At 44.9% G+C, this 16,756-nt stretch overlaps 1 protein-coding gene across 2 annotated transcripts in view; it reads left to right on the top strand.

Moving 5' to 3' along the window:
* Positions 1-815: 815 nt before the first annotated feature.
* The window catches only part of PDGFC (platelet derived growth factor C), a 261,841-nt gene continuing 245,900 nt past the window's right edge, over positions 816-16,756 (top strand). The window contains exon 1 of one of the 2 annotated variants that reach the window (XM_075543636.1): positions 816-1,816. In XM_075543636.1, the coding sequence (XP_075399751.1) occupies positions 1,699-1,816 (118 nt within the window). In that variant the 5' untranslated portion in view covers positions 816-1,698. Of the gene's footprint in view, positions 1,817-2,042; positions 2,181-16,756 lie in introns of those variants that run through there. The other variant, XM_075543635.1, reaches the window with a different exon arrangement.

Genomic DNA, 16,756 nt, shown 5'->3' with positions numbered 1-16,756 from the left:
TTGTGTTCTCACCAGGACACATAACACATAGTACAGTCTCAGTCCTAGTCACCAAGGACTTGCTCCCATAGAGGGTTTCGGTTCATGTAGGACAGGGTAGAAAGACCTGAATCTGTGGATTTCCAAGGGAGTTGAAAGCCTCCTCTTTCTCCTGCTGAGTGGCTAGTGCTTTAGAACTGACCTTGCAGTTAGCAGCCCAACGCTCTCATCACCACCCTATCAGGGCTCCTTACACTTGGACTACAGTAGGCCTTAAATAAATACTTGCTTAAATGAATGACTATTATTTGGCAGTTTGCCTTTGCTTTTTTTTTTTAATCCATTCCACTTCTGAGAGTGGGAAATCTTTGCATTTTTCCGCCCCCCTTTCTTTCTCCCTCTTTCACTGGACTTCACTCCAAGCGCTCTTGGGATGGAGACCCCCCCGGGGGCAATTAATGAGAAGTGAAGGCCACCGGTCACCGTGGAGGGGCAGGCACTGGGTGGTCGCAGTACTTCTTGCCTCCATCCTTTCTCTCCGCCAGTCCTAAAAGTGGCAAGTCCCGCGGCACCTCCAGAGTGCGCCAGCACCTGTTGGGCTGCCAGCTGTCGCCCCTAGGCCCCCGGAGCAGACACAGCCCGGGGCTGCCCCGCCTCTCCCCCCTCACCCCCCCCCGGCCGCCGCGGGGGTGCGGCGCGACCACCCCTGCTCGCCCCCGCGCGCCCAGCCGCAGATCGGCCCAAGGTCCCCTCCTCCCGACGGCCGCCCGGCTGGGGGAAGGTGGAGAAGGGGAGGGGACTAGCCGGGTCCTCGGCCCGGGCCTGCCTCCCTCTCCACCCGGCGCGGAGACGCGGCGCCGAGCCCCGAGGTGCGCGCGGAGCCCGGGGCTGGGGGCGGGGAGTAGCGGCGACTGGGTCCCCGCGGTGACCCCGGCGGGCCGGACTGCCCTGGGCGGCCAGGAAGGGGGACGCGCGCGCAAACAAGGTGAACTTTGGTGGCGGCGAACTGCAGCCAGGTGGCGAAATCCGTTCGGCAGCGATCGGGACCGGGCACGCCGACTGCCGGCCGGCCGGGGAGCGGGAGCCCCGCGGCCTCGCCCCGCGCGCGCCGGGCAGCCTTGGTCCGGGCCCGCGCCCGCTGGGGCTCCGCCGCCCCGGGACTGCGGCTTCCTCCCTTCCTCTCGTCCCCCTCCCCCTTTGGGGGTGGGGTGGAGCTGGGGCGAGGGGCGCCCCGAGAGCCGCCTGGCAGCTTCCTTACTGCCCCGAAACGGCTCTCCGCCCACTTGCCTCCGCGCGCCCCTCGAGTGCTCGCCTCTCTCCTGTCCCCCCCCAAACTGACAGGTGCTCCCAGCAACTTGCTGGGGACTCCCGCGGCTCCCGCGCGTCCCCACCCCCCCCCCTTTCCTCCCTCGCCTTCCCCCCCACCCCCCCACCCCACCCCCACCACTTCGGCGCAGCTCAGGATTTGTTGAAACCTTGGGAAACTGGTTCAGGTCCAGGTTTGGCTTTGATCCTTTCAAAAAACTGGAGACGCCGAAGAGGGCTCTAGGAAAAAGTCTTGGATGGGATGATGTGGAAACTACCCTGTGATTCTCTGCTGCCAGAGCAGGCTCGGCGCTGCCTCCCCAGAGCAGCCTTCCGCTGGCGGTGGTGAAGAGACGCCGGAGCCGCTGCGTCCCCAGTGCCCGCCGAGCGTCAGCCCTCGCCCCGGTCAGCCAGATGCTCCTCCTCGGGCTTCTCCTGCTGACATCTGCCCTGGGCGGCCGCAGACTCGGGACGCAGGCCGAGTCCGGCCCGAGCGGGAAATCCCAGTTCTCCAGCCACAAGGAGCAGAACGGTAAGAAGCCCCCCTCCCCGCGCCCCTCGTTGCTCGCCCGTCTGCGGGGGTTACACTTGGCACTGTGAGCGGCGGTGGGGTGTACACCCTCCTGCTAGATCTCCGCGTCTCTCCGTTCATTGGCGTGGACTTTTCCAGATTGCGTGCCCTGTGCAATTTCGGAAGCTGCCACACCGCTCTAGCTGGGCAACAGGAGTTGCCCTGCAGCCTCAGTTAGAGGGGACCTGCCTGCTGGAAGAGATTGTGAATGTCGTTGAAAACGCAGCTTTTAGGACCTTTCAGGGCCAGAGTGAGACGTTCACGAGCTGCCTCTAAAAAGGGATACAAAACGAATGATCCTTGGCGTGTTTGCTTTTACTCAGATGTATGTATTTTGGGGGTGGGGTGGGGTGGTGGCGGTGGATGTAGCAATGGCATTAAAGGAAGCATTTCAACGCCAAGGACGTGGGCTATATAGAGGTCAAGAGGCTGGGTGGACGTTTTAAGGGGGACGAGAAAACCTGTTGCTCATGTGCTCTTATTTTAAAAGTGGCTTTGTACTCTAAAGTTCTTACCTTTCTGGCGGCGTGTTTTTGTATGTGTTTGGTGAATGGCTGCTATTTTGTGTGCTCTGGAAACGACTTAATCCTGCATAGGAAATGAGAATTACTTTCAGCTTTCAAGTGTACCTGAAATGTTTAGAAAACTCTCAGATGCAAGTTCCCTTGGGCTGGGATTGCCAGAGCTGGAGAAAGACTCCTTTCATAAAGCCAGGGCAGCTTCAGGGTGTGTAATTTGCTTAGCCTCTGAACCCCATATGATTTACATCATTCAGTTTCTAAACCCTTTCTCTCTTGATCTACTATTATGAAGTCATTTTTGAGAAGACTTTGTAAATAGAAATTTTATATTGCACACGAAACCACAGTGTAATTGTAGGCTGTTTAAAATGAGAATATTAGACATCTTGCAACAAGTAGTTGCTCTGAATGGTCTTTGAAGAGAGGAGCACACGTTTTTTACTACTTTCCATGCCATCCATGCAGAATGCAAGAATGCTGTCACCTCGTTAACCAGGCCAGATCAACACAAGCGGCAGCCTACGGAATCGCGTGGTTTGTCCCACGTTTCTAAGTCACGCTGGCTGTTTCTTTAGGCGATGGGCATTTCAGAACTTCGACTTTGAATTTGATGGTCAACTTTCAGAGAAGACATGGGAATGTCTTGAGTAAAGGAAGGGATAAAATACGCGATTCCTGGGACTTTCGTAGACAGCATCTGCAGTTGGTGTGCGCAGGCTGCAGGCACGTGTCCCGTTTATCAGCCAATAGCGGGGTGGTTGTTTCTTACAGCTTGCTAATGTCATGGCACATGGCACCTGCAGGCTGCTTGAGCTGCTGATCAAAGGGCAGTCTAGGGATCTATCTCTAATCACAGGAGCTGCACAGGGCTGGGGGAAAGTGATCAAAGGAGCCATAGCACCAGCTGTACCCTGGCAGGAAGCAGATCAGACCAACCTTTGTTCTTTCTCGTGTAAAATAAATGTCCCGTTTAAAATAATGCTTCTCACTAGGCAAGCTCTTCCTAAGTAACCACAGTGTACAAAATCCCTTGCTTCGGTCCCATATTTTCGCCTGCTCATGCTCTTTATAATTTCCACTATAACTCTGTGTTATCAAGCCCGTGCTGGGCATCTGTCACCTTCCCAATCCCCTTTGCCACCTTTGCCCTTTGTACCTCTGGTTGTTCCTTTCTTCTCCGTCTCTTTGGGATTTAGATGGCACCAGCATTTGGTAATGGGCCCCAGAGTTCTCGCCGTCATTGGCTTGCACCAGTTGTAGGTTCACAGCCTAGGGACAGCTTCATGAACCCAGGCATTCTCTTGCCGTCCGTGCGTGCGTGGCAGGGCCATTTTCATGCCGAAGATGTATGATGCTTAAAATAACCTGTTGGCTTGCTAATCTGTGGGCAGACAGCGAGCTATGTTTAGCTCTTGGGAGCACTGGCTGCGGGAAGCTAGTAGAGAGAGGTAGGGAAACGACTCACCTTTTAATTTTTCCTTTAAGGAGAATGGGACTGCTCAGCACTAGGGGGCAATGTAGAGCTGTTTTCTTGCACAGGCTCAGCTTGATTGTCCTGCTTCAGGAGTCCAGGGTTTGAGGATAACAGGTAGGTGCTAGGGAAAAGCTCCTCTTGCCACCAGATTTGCTGGAACTTAGTTTGTCACCGTTTGCTTTCAAATGTTCTAAACCCTCAAATGGATTTTGTTGTCTTCCTGTTGAGTGGCGATTGATGCCTTATTGCCTTGTTGCTGTCTGCATTTGGAAAGCAGGCCCCGTCTCTAAGTACAGGCCTCCTCATCATACCACATAGTGCCCTTGGCACAGTGCAGGCAGTGTCGTTTGGTCAATGCTAAATCTGAAATGTCTGAATGTATCTGTTGTGACCAAGGGATCTCCGTTCTGCATTCAAGTCTCTCCCCATTGGAGTCTTTCTCCCGGAGTATTTATTCCGTTGTTTCTAAGAGTGCCCCTCTACCAAATTCTCAGGCCTGCTCAGTTTTGTATTCCTCTGGTATCCCAATGGATTTGATAAGTTGGAGTTGATTACCATAACTGATTAAATATATGTATTTAAACAGGAACACGTAGAGAAGCTTCAAAGTTAGTTTGGGGAGATGAATGTCATTTAGCCCACTAAGACTTACCTGGACTTTACAGAATGGAGGATAAACCCATAGTGTGGCGTGGCACTGATGAACCACATAGCTATCCCTAAGTTCAGCGGTTCTAACCCTTCCTAATGCCATGACCATTTAATACAGTTCCTCATGTTGTGGTGACCCCCCCCCCCTCCCAAACAAAATTATTTCCGTTTCTACTTCAAAACTGTAATTGTGCTACTATTTGTGTGTGTGCAGACGCTACTGTTATGAATTGAGCAACCCCTGTGAAAGGATCATTTGACCCCCAAAGGGGTCACGACCCACAGATTGAGAACCGCTGCTTTAGTTCTTTAATGTTTCCTCCTCTTACTATGATGGTCCATGTTATATATTTTGCTGGTCATGTTAGACCTGCATATGTTCATTTGTACATTTAAGCTTGCTTGATACATGGTAGTTGAGATCGATGACCCTTCAGAGGTACTAACAGGAGTAAAGGTTCCCTGATGGTACTGGAAGTGGGGGGAGGGGTGTGGAGAAGAAGGGGAGAAGAGGGGAGTGGATAGCATTGAAGACTGTATAGCTTCACCTGATGGGAATGGACAACAGAACTGTATGGGAAGGGAAGGGATATGTTGGAATGATATGTCAGAAATATTATTTGGAAAAAAATAGTTCCCTGGGCTTTGACTTAATATTGGCTTGCAATTCTTTTTAATTTTGTATTTTTATTAATGAGTTTACTGGGAGCTCTTACAGGTATTATAATAATCCATAATTCAGTTCGATCGAGCAGACTTTTACAACTGTTATCACCATCAGTTTCGAAACATTTCCTTTCTTCTTGAACTCTTTGATATCTGCTCCCCTTTATCCCCTCCCTCCCCCACCCTACCCCAGGAACCCTTAATATTACATTATCTAATACTATTACTACTTGACATAGCTTACACCATCCCAAGTATCCGTTCACTTGCAGTTCTGTTAATTGTTCCCCTTGAGTGGAGTTATACAGTCACCATTGCTCTCAGCAACTCCCCTCCCTTCTCTTCCAGTACCCTCAGGGAATCATTACTCCCATTACTTTTTCCAAAGGGTTATCTCTCTTGGCTTTATGCATCAAACGTTCTTAATTATATAAATGAACATACACAGGTCTAACAAGATTAGTGAAGTCAAAGACTATATTATAATAGTATGGGGAGGAAATATTAAACACCTAATGGATAGTTATGTTTTACCAGTACTTATACCACTCCCTAGATTTATCATCCCTTCCATGTGACCCTTCTGTGAAGGACTGTGAACTTTTTTTTTAAGATTCCACTTTGTCCATGCTCCTTCACGACAAATTTGATTGCTTGTTTTTGAATTTCTGATACCTATCCTCATGGACACACACAGGTTGGTGGGCTTCTTGGAACTATTTGTATGGTCTGTTGTTGTTGTTGTTGTTGGTATCTATCTATGTAAGATAGGATAAATCATCTCCAGGAGACATGGAAGGGATCCATGGTTGGATGAGGGTGGCAGTGGGAGGCGAGGAGGTGGGGGAGGGGAGCAGTGAGCCAATGAAGACAGGGACAGGGAAACAGCAAGGGTTCTACAATTGACAGTGAGCAGGGTGTGGCATTCCTGGCTGTGTTTGATCAATTGAAATGCATCCCAGAGGAATTACTGTGAGGTGAACAATGGTTAAATGCGATCGTGGGCAGAAAAAAGAAAAAGTAAAAAATATATAGTATAAATATAGATATGCATATATGTACATATATCAATATAGGTGTATTTGTCTATGTATGTGTGTGTGTATTATGTATATATACACACACATATGTGTGTGTGTATATTATGTATATATACACACACACACAACAAGGAAGCAGATGGATTTTGGGCCTCTACTTATGTCTTACTTCCGTACCAAAAAGGTTTGTCTAATATTGTGGCACTGAATGATACTCACCTTCCTGACATAATTGCTGAAGGCAACATTGGGTGCATAAACATATGTGAAGAAAACTGGTGGTGCCTGGCTATTAAAAAGTATAGCTTCTGGAGTCTTAAAGTTTTGAAGTTAAACAAGCGGCCATCAACAGTGGCACAACAAGCCCACATGGGAGAAGAACACCAGCCGGTGCGATCATGAGGTGTCATTGGGACCGGGTAACAGGCATCAAAAGACCCATAGCAAGTAAACAAACAAAAACATGTTGAGAATGAGGGGGGTCAGAGCAGTGACCCAAAGCCCATCTGTAGACAATGGAACATCCCCCAGCAGAGGGGTCACATCGAAGGGATGAGTCAACCAGGGTGCAGTAAAGCACTGATGAAACACACAATATTCCTATGGTTCCTTGAGGCTTTCTCACCCCCCACTCTCATGACCCCAGTGCTGCTTCCCATTCTGGATTGTACTGAAGCATGTACATACGGGAGGTAGAGGTAAAAGATAAAGCTCATGACACACGGAACTCAGGAACAGGAATTGGAATAGTGATACCAAAAGGGTTGGGGGACATGGGGAACAGGTGGGGAGGAAGGGGGTACCAATCAAAGAGAATGGTACATAACCACACACTCACTCCAGGGGTAAGAATAACAGAAACCAGAGGGGAAGGGAGACAGCAGTTGGTGTGAGATCTGAAAATCGTCACCATCTATAATCTATCAAGGGGCCATGAAGGTGTGGGGGGGTAGGGAGGGACAAAAAGATGAGGTGATCCCTAGGGCTCAGTGGAAAGTAAATATCTAGAAAGGAACGATGGAATACATGTACTAATATGTCTGATACAGCTGATGTATGGATTGTAGCAAGAGTTATAAGAGCCCCCAATAAAATGATCTTAAAAAAAAGATATAGGGTCTGGGGTCTTAAGGGCTTGAAGTTAAACAAGTGGCCATCTAGCTGAGAAGCACCAAGCCCACACGGCCTGCAGTTCTTACCACTTTAGTGTAATAAATAGGTTTATCTGCCATGCTATACTTTCCTTTTGTCCTTCATTCTGGACAGTCCTCCTGATCTTGATATCTTACATACTAGCTAAGGGTCTCCAGATTTAAGTTGAAAGAGACACAAGAGAAGAACACTGACTTGGTTGGTGGTGTCCTGGTCTTTTCTTGTTGTGTAAAGGGGACAAAATTACTAGGATCTCTGTGTGTACACCTTTGTGGTAGGAATTTGTACCATGAGAGACTCGGTTTGGGATGTTGCCTCAGAGGTATAGCAAGAGTGATCATATAGTTGTTTTGTTTTTTTAAGGCATATGGACCCTGATAGAATGGGAGAAGAACACTGAATGTGACTCAAATTCTTAAAAAGTTCAGACTTCCTGAACTATTTGGGACTAGAGGATACACGAGGCTGTCTATCACCTTAAGATACTTGAACTTCAAGTATCTCCTGAGGTCACTGTTTTTCCCCATCAGTTTTATTTGCATATAAGGCAAATTTCATAAAATTCAATTATTCAATCATTCACATCAAGAAGACTTGTACAATCGTCAGCACTATCTGTTTTAGAACATTTTGTTTCACTCTTGAACTCACTATGATTAGCTCCCCATTTCCTTGCAACCTCCGCTTAAGAAGGAAGGAACCATTAATCTAGCTCCTTTTTCTATAGATTATCCTATCCTGGATTTCATTTACATAAAAGAACATTAAAAGGTAAAAAAAACTAACAACAATAGCAAAGTAAAACAGAATAAAACCTCAATAGAGAAGAAAGCAGAAAATATGAAAAAGTAGAACCAATCCAAATGGAATCATAAGGGAGATCAAATGATAAGGCGTTACATTTTAACCTAACTGCATCTGCAACAATCAAGTTTCCGGGCATTCTGCATGTTAGCAAGGCTCATCACGTGCCTGGTTCATGGTCAGAGGGGAGTCACCATGGACTTCACCCATGTGTAGTTCCCCTTTACTTATTTATTTTTAAAAAGTGAAACAGTTTTAAAATGGGTCAAAAGGGAGATGAAATGATAAGATATCACATTTTGACCTATCTATATATGCCATAATAAACTTTGTATAATAAACTGATAACAGGGCTATTCAGATACCTCAACTAGGGCATTCATCGGAGGCGTAGTTCATGTGTGGACCCCACCAATGGCTCTGAGGTCACTTTTGAACAAAATAATAGATTGGCACACAAAATGCAGAATGTCATTCATGAGTATGGTGTTCCATTCTAAAACATGTTCTCGTGTCTGCACGAGAGCCAAAGATCAACATTTGCTCTAGAGCCTGGATGAAAAGGAAATTAGAATCCCGTACATAGGATAATCAGAACACAGATACAGAGATGGCTGACAAACTGTGGAAAATGTACCTAATGTGGCTGAACGGTTTATATAGAAATTGTCACGTGAGAACCACATCTGTGGTGTAAACTCCCCCCCCAAACTCAACAAAATACCATTTTTTTAAATGCCATAACATTCATTTCTCTATTGCCTATGGTCCCAACTAGATGCCCGTCCCAAAGTGGTTGGAGGGGCAATGCCTTAATGAGTAAATGAAACATGCTCGTCTCTTGTCTGTACCCATTTGCATGTCGATTTGGAATATACCTCAATTAGTCAAGGTTATCATTAATGAACAGCTCTTCTTGCAGATGAGCTTTTCCTCAATGGCTTTTGCGACACATGGAATCATTTCTTTTGGGAACAAACAGTCTTTTCAATAATGTCATATATATGTATATATATATAATATATGTGTGTATATAATATGTGGTGTGTGCATTTATGGTTTCTGTCTCTTTTGTTCTGTGCCAGTTTTCTCTTCCCACCCCCACCCATGGGTCTGCATCTTATGAAACCAGGCCCACGCCTCTTTTTAAACTCTGCTTCACTGAAAACAGCTAGAAGCTTTCTAATAGTGCATATGACTAGGCAGACCCTGACTGAGGGCGAATGGGCCTTTCCTGTGAGTGAGTCTGCGAGTTTTAGTGCATGACCTTTATGACATATTTTTGTTGTGCATAGGCTTTTCATTTTTTTTTAAATTTCGTTTTTGGTTCTCTGTTCTGTTTCGGAGAGCTGAGGAAGTTGAATAAGTAAAGAACACTATGTAATGATGAATATTCCTTTTTACAACAAAGGACAAAAAAGGTCACATTTTGCTTTCTTCTAACTTTTTCTTCCCTCTCCACTATTGTCAAGATCCTTTGCATTTAATTCGAAATGCTCGGTGTTTATCTCTAGTGATTGATTGTTCAGGATGTTCAGTAATCTATAGGAGTTCTCCTGGCCCCCAATCTATGTTAAATAGCTATAAACAGATGGTAAGATATGACACTAAAATTTTCCCCAACACACTGTTTTCCTGAGCTCTGTCTGAGTCAACATTTCTTAATTTCTTTTTATTTATTTATTATTTTTAACAGATTCTTAATTTCATCAATTCTTGTTTTTCCCTTTTCTGAAACATATTTTTTTACATCTTTTTCTTTAGACTGACTTCTATTTCGTGTTTATAAACCGTTGTAGTACAATAAATCTTCCCATCCTAGCACATGTATTAAAGGTGTTTATTCTAAATAAATAAATAAATCCTAAACTTTCTCTGCATTTTTACGCTTTTTCTAGGAACAGAGTCCTGATGCTTAAGATGATGTGTGTTAAGTAAATGATTCAAGCAAGGTATTCAGTCACAGCCGTAGAAAACCAGAAAGACCAAGGCTGAAATTCTTTGTCTCATATATTTTTATTTGTGTCAATGAAAATTATAGAGGTCATCATCAAAGTACCACCATTTTCTTAGGCCAGTTTTGTTTCTGATTGATTTCTTTGAATACGTTGTTGGTAGCTGGCATAGCCCATGCCTTCCTTTTCTTTCCATATCTGTAGGTGGGAAACTTGGGTCCCTAGTCCAACTGGTATTGTTCTCTGCTCTGCCTCTGGCTAACCACCACCCATGGGTTTCACTTTGCATGTCAACAGGAAATCACATTGCCCACTTTCTATGACTGCCCTCTTGCTAGAGACCCATTCAAGCCGCATTGGGCCTATTGCCAAGGCCAGAGTCTGTTCATACTCATAGCCCCCTTCAGGGCCTGCAAGCCTTTAGAGATGCAAATACCCTCACCTTTGCCCCATCAGACTTCCTCAAAATCTTCTGGTATGTAAAGCATCTCCTTGACTCCTTTTCTGTTTGCAAGTGTAATAGGACTCCCCAGATTCTGTGCTGTGCTCCAGGTATCCTCCCCCCCAGCCTCCTCTAGAACATTTGAGTCTTCAATCATTCTTCCTTGTCATCCTTTGGCATTAGAGATTATGAAGAAAAAGTCGTTATGAATGACTTGTTTTGATTAATTGTAGATACACAAATTAGATAGATGATATATAGATTCCGAATATAGGCATCTGCTGTTGCAGCCCTCCTGGGTCTTTCCAGCATCTCCCCAGGGGGCAGTATCACCCACTTTGGGAAAGAGTGATACCGAAAAAAGCAGGAATGGGAGCTCTTCCCAACTTGCTTTCTGCAGCCCCTCCGTCCTCTCTCCTGGAGATGGGAGGTGGGAGGATAGGTAAGACATGGCACAGTGGGCTTGAGATTGTAACCTTTAGTTGGTTGTCTCTACTCCGCCAGCTAATTTGCCCTTGCAAGCGCTGTCTTGCCCTCTAGATCAGTGGTTCTCAACCTTCCTAATGCTGCGACCCTTGAATACAGTTCCTCCCAACCATAACATTATTTTCGTTGCTACTCCATAACTGTCATTTTGCTACTGTTATGAATCGGGCGACCCCTTGTGAAAGGGATGTTCAACCCCCAAAGGGGTCGCGACCCACAGGTTGAGAACCGCTGCTCTAGTTTTAATTGATCACCTCCTTCCAGTTTCTGAACACTTCATCTAAAGCAGCAGTTTCTCAATGTGATGTCAGGAAGGCGCTCGGCTGACACAGTGTGTTTAGCCGCAAAGGTCAGCAGTTTGAAACCACCAGAAAGATGAGGCTTTCTCCCCCTGTAAAGAGTTACACTTTAGGAAACCCACAGGGGCAGTACTGCTGTGCCCTATAGAGTCGAAATGAATCAGAGTCAATTCCATGGTACAAAGTTGGTGTTGTTGTTGTTTAAATCATGCCAAGATTAAGCTATGGCAAAGCACTTGTCACCCTTTGATATTCTTGTTGTTTACAAATTTTTCAAAGTGATTTCTCCTTCTCCCCACCTCCACTGCTATGGTCCGCAAGTTCTTGAGAGCGTGGACTTGCTCTCTCATCAAACTCCGGCACCCGCAGCGAGGGTGGCATATAACTACACATGTGCTCCAAGAATGACGCCAGGTGCTTGTAAATAGATTGCGGTGTTGGTGAAAAGAGCAGATGATCTTTTGACAATGTCCATTTGGTCTTCAGGTTTCCCATTTGACTTTTTTCATGGTAAGTTTTCTATGCTTGCTAGTCGCAATAGCTATGTCTAGTAAAATACTACTTGAAAATCTCCGTAAATGTATCTTGTTACAAAGTGCATGTAACCAGCAGATTGAGTAAGTTTCCAAGAAGTGGTAAAAATGATTGTCCTTCAAGGGCTGTCGCTATGTACACCTGTGTATTTTCTAAAGATGGGTCTATGTACACCTGTGTATTTTCTAAAGATGGCGCCAGTTCTTTGGTAAAGAACGAAAACTGGGCAAGGGTCTATGGATGCCATGCCTCCAAATTGATGTGCTTTCATTTTTATGTGTGGCCAACTGGTAATGTGAAACCTCCCAGGGGATACAAATCAACATAAACCCCGGTGTACACCCGAGGCTAAGTATTGGGGGAATGCAGCAGAACAGCAAGGGAGTGGAGCAGCAAGGTCCCCAGGGAATGCTGAAGGTGGACTTTGGGTCCAGGGCATGGTGCCCCAACAGAATGGACTGGAAAACACTCCTAAAGATCAACAAATGATCCTTGAACTAACTACAAGCTCTTCTTTCTTGTTGTGTTTTGTTTTCTTCTTTGTCAGTGGTTTGTTGTTGTTGTTTGTTGTATATTGTTGCTTGGTTTTTCTCTGTCTTGTTTTTGTGCATGGTATTGTCTCTGCAGGTCTGTCTAAATAAGATAGGCTGGATGAACAAGCTGGAGGAAAAACAACTGGACTGACAGTTCTGGTGGGAAATGGGATAGGGGGAGGTGGGGGGGTAAGGAAGTGGTGTTAACAAACCTAGGGACAAGGGAACAAGTGATCCAAATTGGTGGTGAGGTGGGTGTGGCAGGCCTGGTAGGGCATGATCAAGAGTAATGTGACAAAGAGGTATTGCTGAAACCCAGGTGGGGATGGAGCATGATAGTGGGACAGGAGGAAAGTCAAGGGAAATAGAGGAAAGAGCTGGGAGGCAAAGGGGATTTATAGAAGTCTAGACAAAGACATGTACATATGCAAATATATATATGAGGATGGGGAAATAGATCGATGTGCCTATATTTATAGGTTTAGTATTAAGGTGGCAGAAGGACATTGGGCCTCTACTAAAGTACTCCCTTAATGCAAGAATACTTTCTTCTATTAAGTTGGTATTCTATGATGCTCACCCTCCTGACACAACCACTAAGACAAAGTGGGTGAATAAGCAAATATGGTGAAGAAAGCTGATGGTGCCCGACTATCAAAAAATATAGCATCTGGGGTCTTAAAGGCTGGAAGATAAACAAGCGGCCATCTAGCTCAGAAGCAACAAAGCCCACATGGAAGAACACACCAGCCTGTGTGATCACATAATTCTGAAGGTATCAGTTATCAGGCACCAAAGAACAAAAAATCATATCATTGGGTGCACACCTCCATGATATGATCGCTGAGGACAAACAGGTGCATAAGCAAATGTGGCGAAGAAAGATGATGGTGCCCGGCTATCAAAAGGCAACAAAGCCCACATGGAAGAAGCACACCAGCTTGTGTGATCACGAGGGGTCGAGGGAATCAGGTATAAGGCATCATCAGAACAAAAAAAATCTTACCATAGTGAATGAAGGGGGAAGTGCAGAGTGGAGACCCAAAGCCCATTTGTCGGTCACTGGAGGTCCCCTTGCAGAGGGGTCTAGGGGAGGAGATTAGTCAGTCAGGGTGCCATGTAGCACTGATGAAGACTACAGCTTTCCTCTAGTTCCTAAATGCTCCCCCCCTCCCCCCCACTATCATGATCCAAATTCTACCTTGCAAGTCTGGATAGAGCAGAGGATGTACACTGGTGCAGATAGGAGCTGGAGGCACAGGGAATCCAGGGCAGATGATACCTTCAGGACCAGGAGTGTGAGTGGTGATACTGGGAGGGTAGAGAGAGGGGGGGTTGGAAAGAGGGAACCGATTACAAGAATCTAAATGTGACCTCCTCCCTGGGGGACAGACAACAGAAAAGTGGGTGAAGGGAGACATTGGACAGGGTAAGATGTGACAAAATAATAATTTATAAATTATCAAGGGCCCATGAGAGAGGGGGGAGCAGGGAGGGAGGGGGAAAAAAGAGGACCTGATGCCAAGGGCTTAAGTGGAGAGCAAATGCTTTGAAAATGATGAGGGCAAAGAATGTACAGATGTGCTTTACACAATTGATGTGTGTATGGATTGTGATAAGAGTTGTATGAGCCCCTAATAAAACGTATATATAAAAAAGAAAAACAACAATTAAAAATAAAGAACATTTCCTTGTTACATATACTTCAATTTACAGAGCTAGGTTCTATGGTACTATAGAAATGTAACTAAGGTAATAAGAATTACACAGTTTGGGCATTCGAAAAGCATTCATTTTTAAGCATCACCCCCTCCCAATTAATTGCTCTAGTAAGCATTATGAACCATTTTCTCATGCTATATGTCATCCAACCTAATTTTAAATTAACCATTTATTATTTATTTAAAGTATGTACACTTTTAGAAAGATCTTTATTTTATAATACTGAACAAAAAATAAACAAAACCAGAAATCAAAAAAGAGAAACAAAAACCCTGTGTACCCAATGATCATAGAGCGTGATCTCAAGAACTTATCATCGCTTTTGTATAAATTAGGGTTTCGATCAGAGGTCCTCAAACTTTTTAAACAGGGGTCCATTTCACTGACACTCAGACCCGTTGGAGGGCTGGACTATAGTTAAAAAAAAACTATGAACAAATTCCTATGCACACGGCACATATCTTATTTTGAAGTAAAATACAAAAAAGGGCAAAAACACCGACGGGCTGGATAACTGTCCTTGGCTGGCCGCATGTGGCCCCTGGCCATCGTTTGAGGACCCCTGGTTTAGAGACTTGAAGTGGCTTTGTCAAGTTGGTTCTTGAGTTTACATGTACTGAACTCCTAATGTGGAGATGTAGTTTCCTTAATGTAACCATCAGCTAGGCAAATGGAATCTAGTTTCAAAATTCAGATTCTATGTGTGAAAGCATCACTTAGTGTTTTAGATGATACCATGCTCTCTAGCTGCAAGGGGAGGTGGGAATCCCTTGTTTCCTTACATCATTTGTAGGAGCACTAAGGGACATGATCTCAGAATCACACATTAAATAAACATAAAAATAAGCTGACTGATGGGAATTGTATTGCTGTTGCCTGGGAAGTAGTAAATCTCTGTGTATGGTAACAGGATAGCTAGCATTGATTGGTAGTGATGATTACACAACATTGGTGATACATAAAAAATATGGTTACAAATCATGGAAATTTTGTTACACAAACTTATCAAAATGCGAAGCTGTTGGTTTTGGATATATCCTCCATCTGTATCTATAGCATTTGAAGACAATGTTTCTATTTTTCTGTCTCTTCCCCCAAAGACTTCTGCACTCTTCTGTTTGCACCACCTCAATATGTCAATTCTAGTACCCTGTGGGGACTCCAATTATATTCCCTTTAACTGCTGGTTGAGTTTGGGGAACACAAAAGAAGTCTGAAGGGGTAAGATTGGGGCTATAGGGTGGCATGGGTCAGATGTAAGCCTAAAGCTTCTCACTGGTAGATACAAGGGCGAATAAGCAGGAAGTAGGACGATAAAGCAGAGAGACCGCAGGATGTGGATGTGGACCCACAGCTTGTCGATGCCACGCTGAATGAATTAGAAAATGGCCAAATGAATCCCAGGTTGACAGTCAGCTGATGACTCCTGGGAAGAGCAGGTGATTGGAGGCAGGATCCAGACGCAGAAGTAGAAATGAGCGAGCTTCCACGCACTGCCAGTCTATCCCAAGAGCAGGCCACACCTCCATTCAGTCTTCCTCAACTATCAAGACTCTGACCAAAATTAACTATGTGACTCCCGCACAGAAGAGCCGATCATGGAGGTGACTGTGCCATGTTTGATCATATCATGGGAGAATCCTGGCCCACCCAAGTTGACAAGGGTCAGAATCGGTAAGGAAGTTCGGAACGTGGAGGCTGGTCTGACCTCTGTCACTTGGCCACAGGGAAGCCAGAGGAGGTCAGATATGACCCACTCTATGCTAATTATTGCAAGATAGCTAGCACGGCTTGAATAACATCTCTGATTTCATTGAAATGTTTATGTAGAAATTGTTGAAGTGGTGTATGTCTCCTTGCATACATTTTCACCGAATTAATAAATATTTATATTGGGACAGAAATCTAACAACATGGCAAATGACCAGAAACCATTACCTTAGAATGTATAATGCTTCTACCATTATTTGAATTAGCTGTAGCAGGTCTGCTGATGGATGATATTTATTTTACTATTTCAGTTTAATAGTGATGATGAAGGGAATAGTGGTGAATAGAATGTTTAGTTGCATGAAGATTATTAGTAATAATTTTTAACATCTTAATTAAGAGAATTCCTCATTGGTGAAAGCTACTACGTGCTTCCATTGAACCAATTCCAAATTACAGCATAAGGTGTCTGAGGCTGTAAACATTCACAGAGATTAGCCAGCTTCCTCCTTTTCCCTCTGCACAGAGGTTTGAGCCTCTGCCCTTCAGGTTAGCAGTCCAAAACTTACACGATCATGCTACCAGTACTCCTTAAAAGCACCACATAAATAATATAACTATATATAAATTTGTATGGCTTAGTAGGCCTGGGAATCACAGGCTTTTATTCCATTTGGAATGGACTCAAAAATTGGCTTTAATTTGGGTTTTCAGTGTACCCTACACGTTATTCACTTCAGAAGTTCAAATGTCCCTTTTAGTAAAAAAGACATTGGAAAAGACGTCCATAGCTGCAGACTTGAATGACTTCCTTCCCAACAAGCCAACTCTCTGCCATCGAGTTGATGCCAAATCATAGCGACCCTCTAGAACATGTAGAACCACCCACTTTGTTTTCAAATCGCTGATCTT

Source organism: Tenrec ecaudatus, chromosome 3 (genome assembly GCF_050624435.1).
Source record: "Tenrec ecaudatus isolate mTenEca1 chromosome 3, mTenEca1.hap1, whole genome shotgun sequence".
In the NCBI taxonomy this organism is placed as follows: domain Eukaryota; kingdom Metazoa; phylum Chordata; class Mammalia; order Afrosoricida; family Tenrecidae; genus Tenrec; species Tenrec ecaudatus.
The sequence above is the reverse complement of the archived record's forward strand: the minus strand, read 5'-3'. Positions and strand labels throughout refer to the sequence as shown.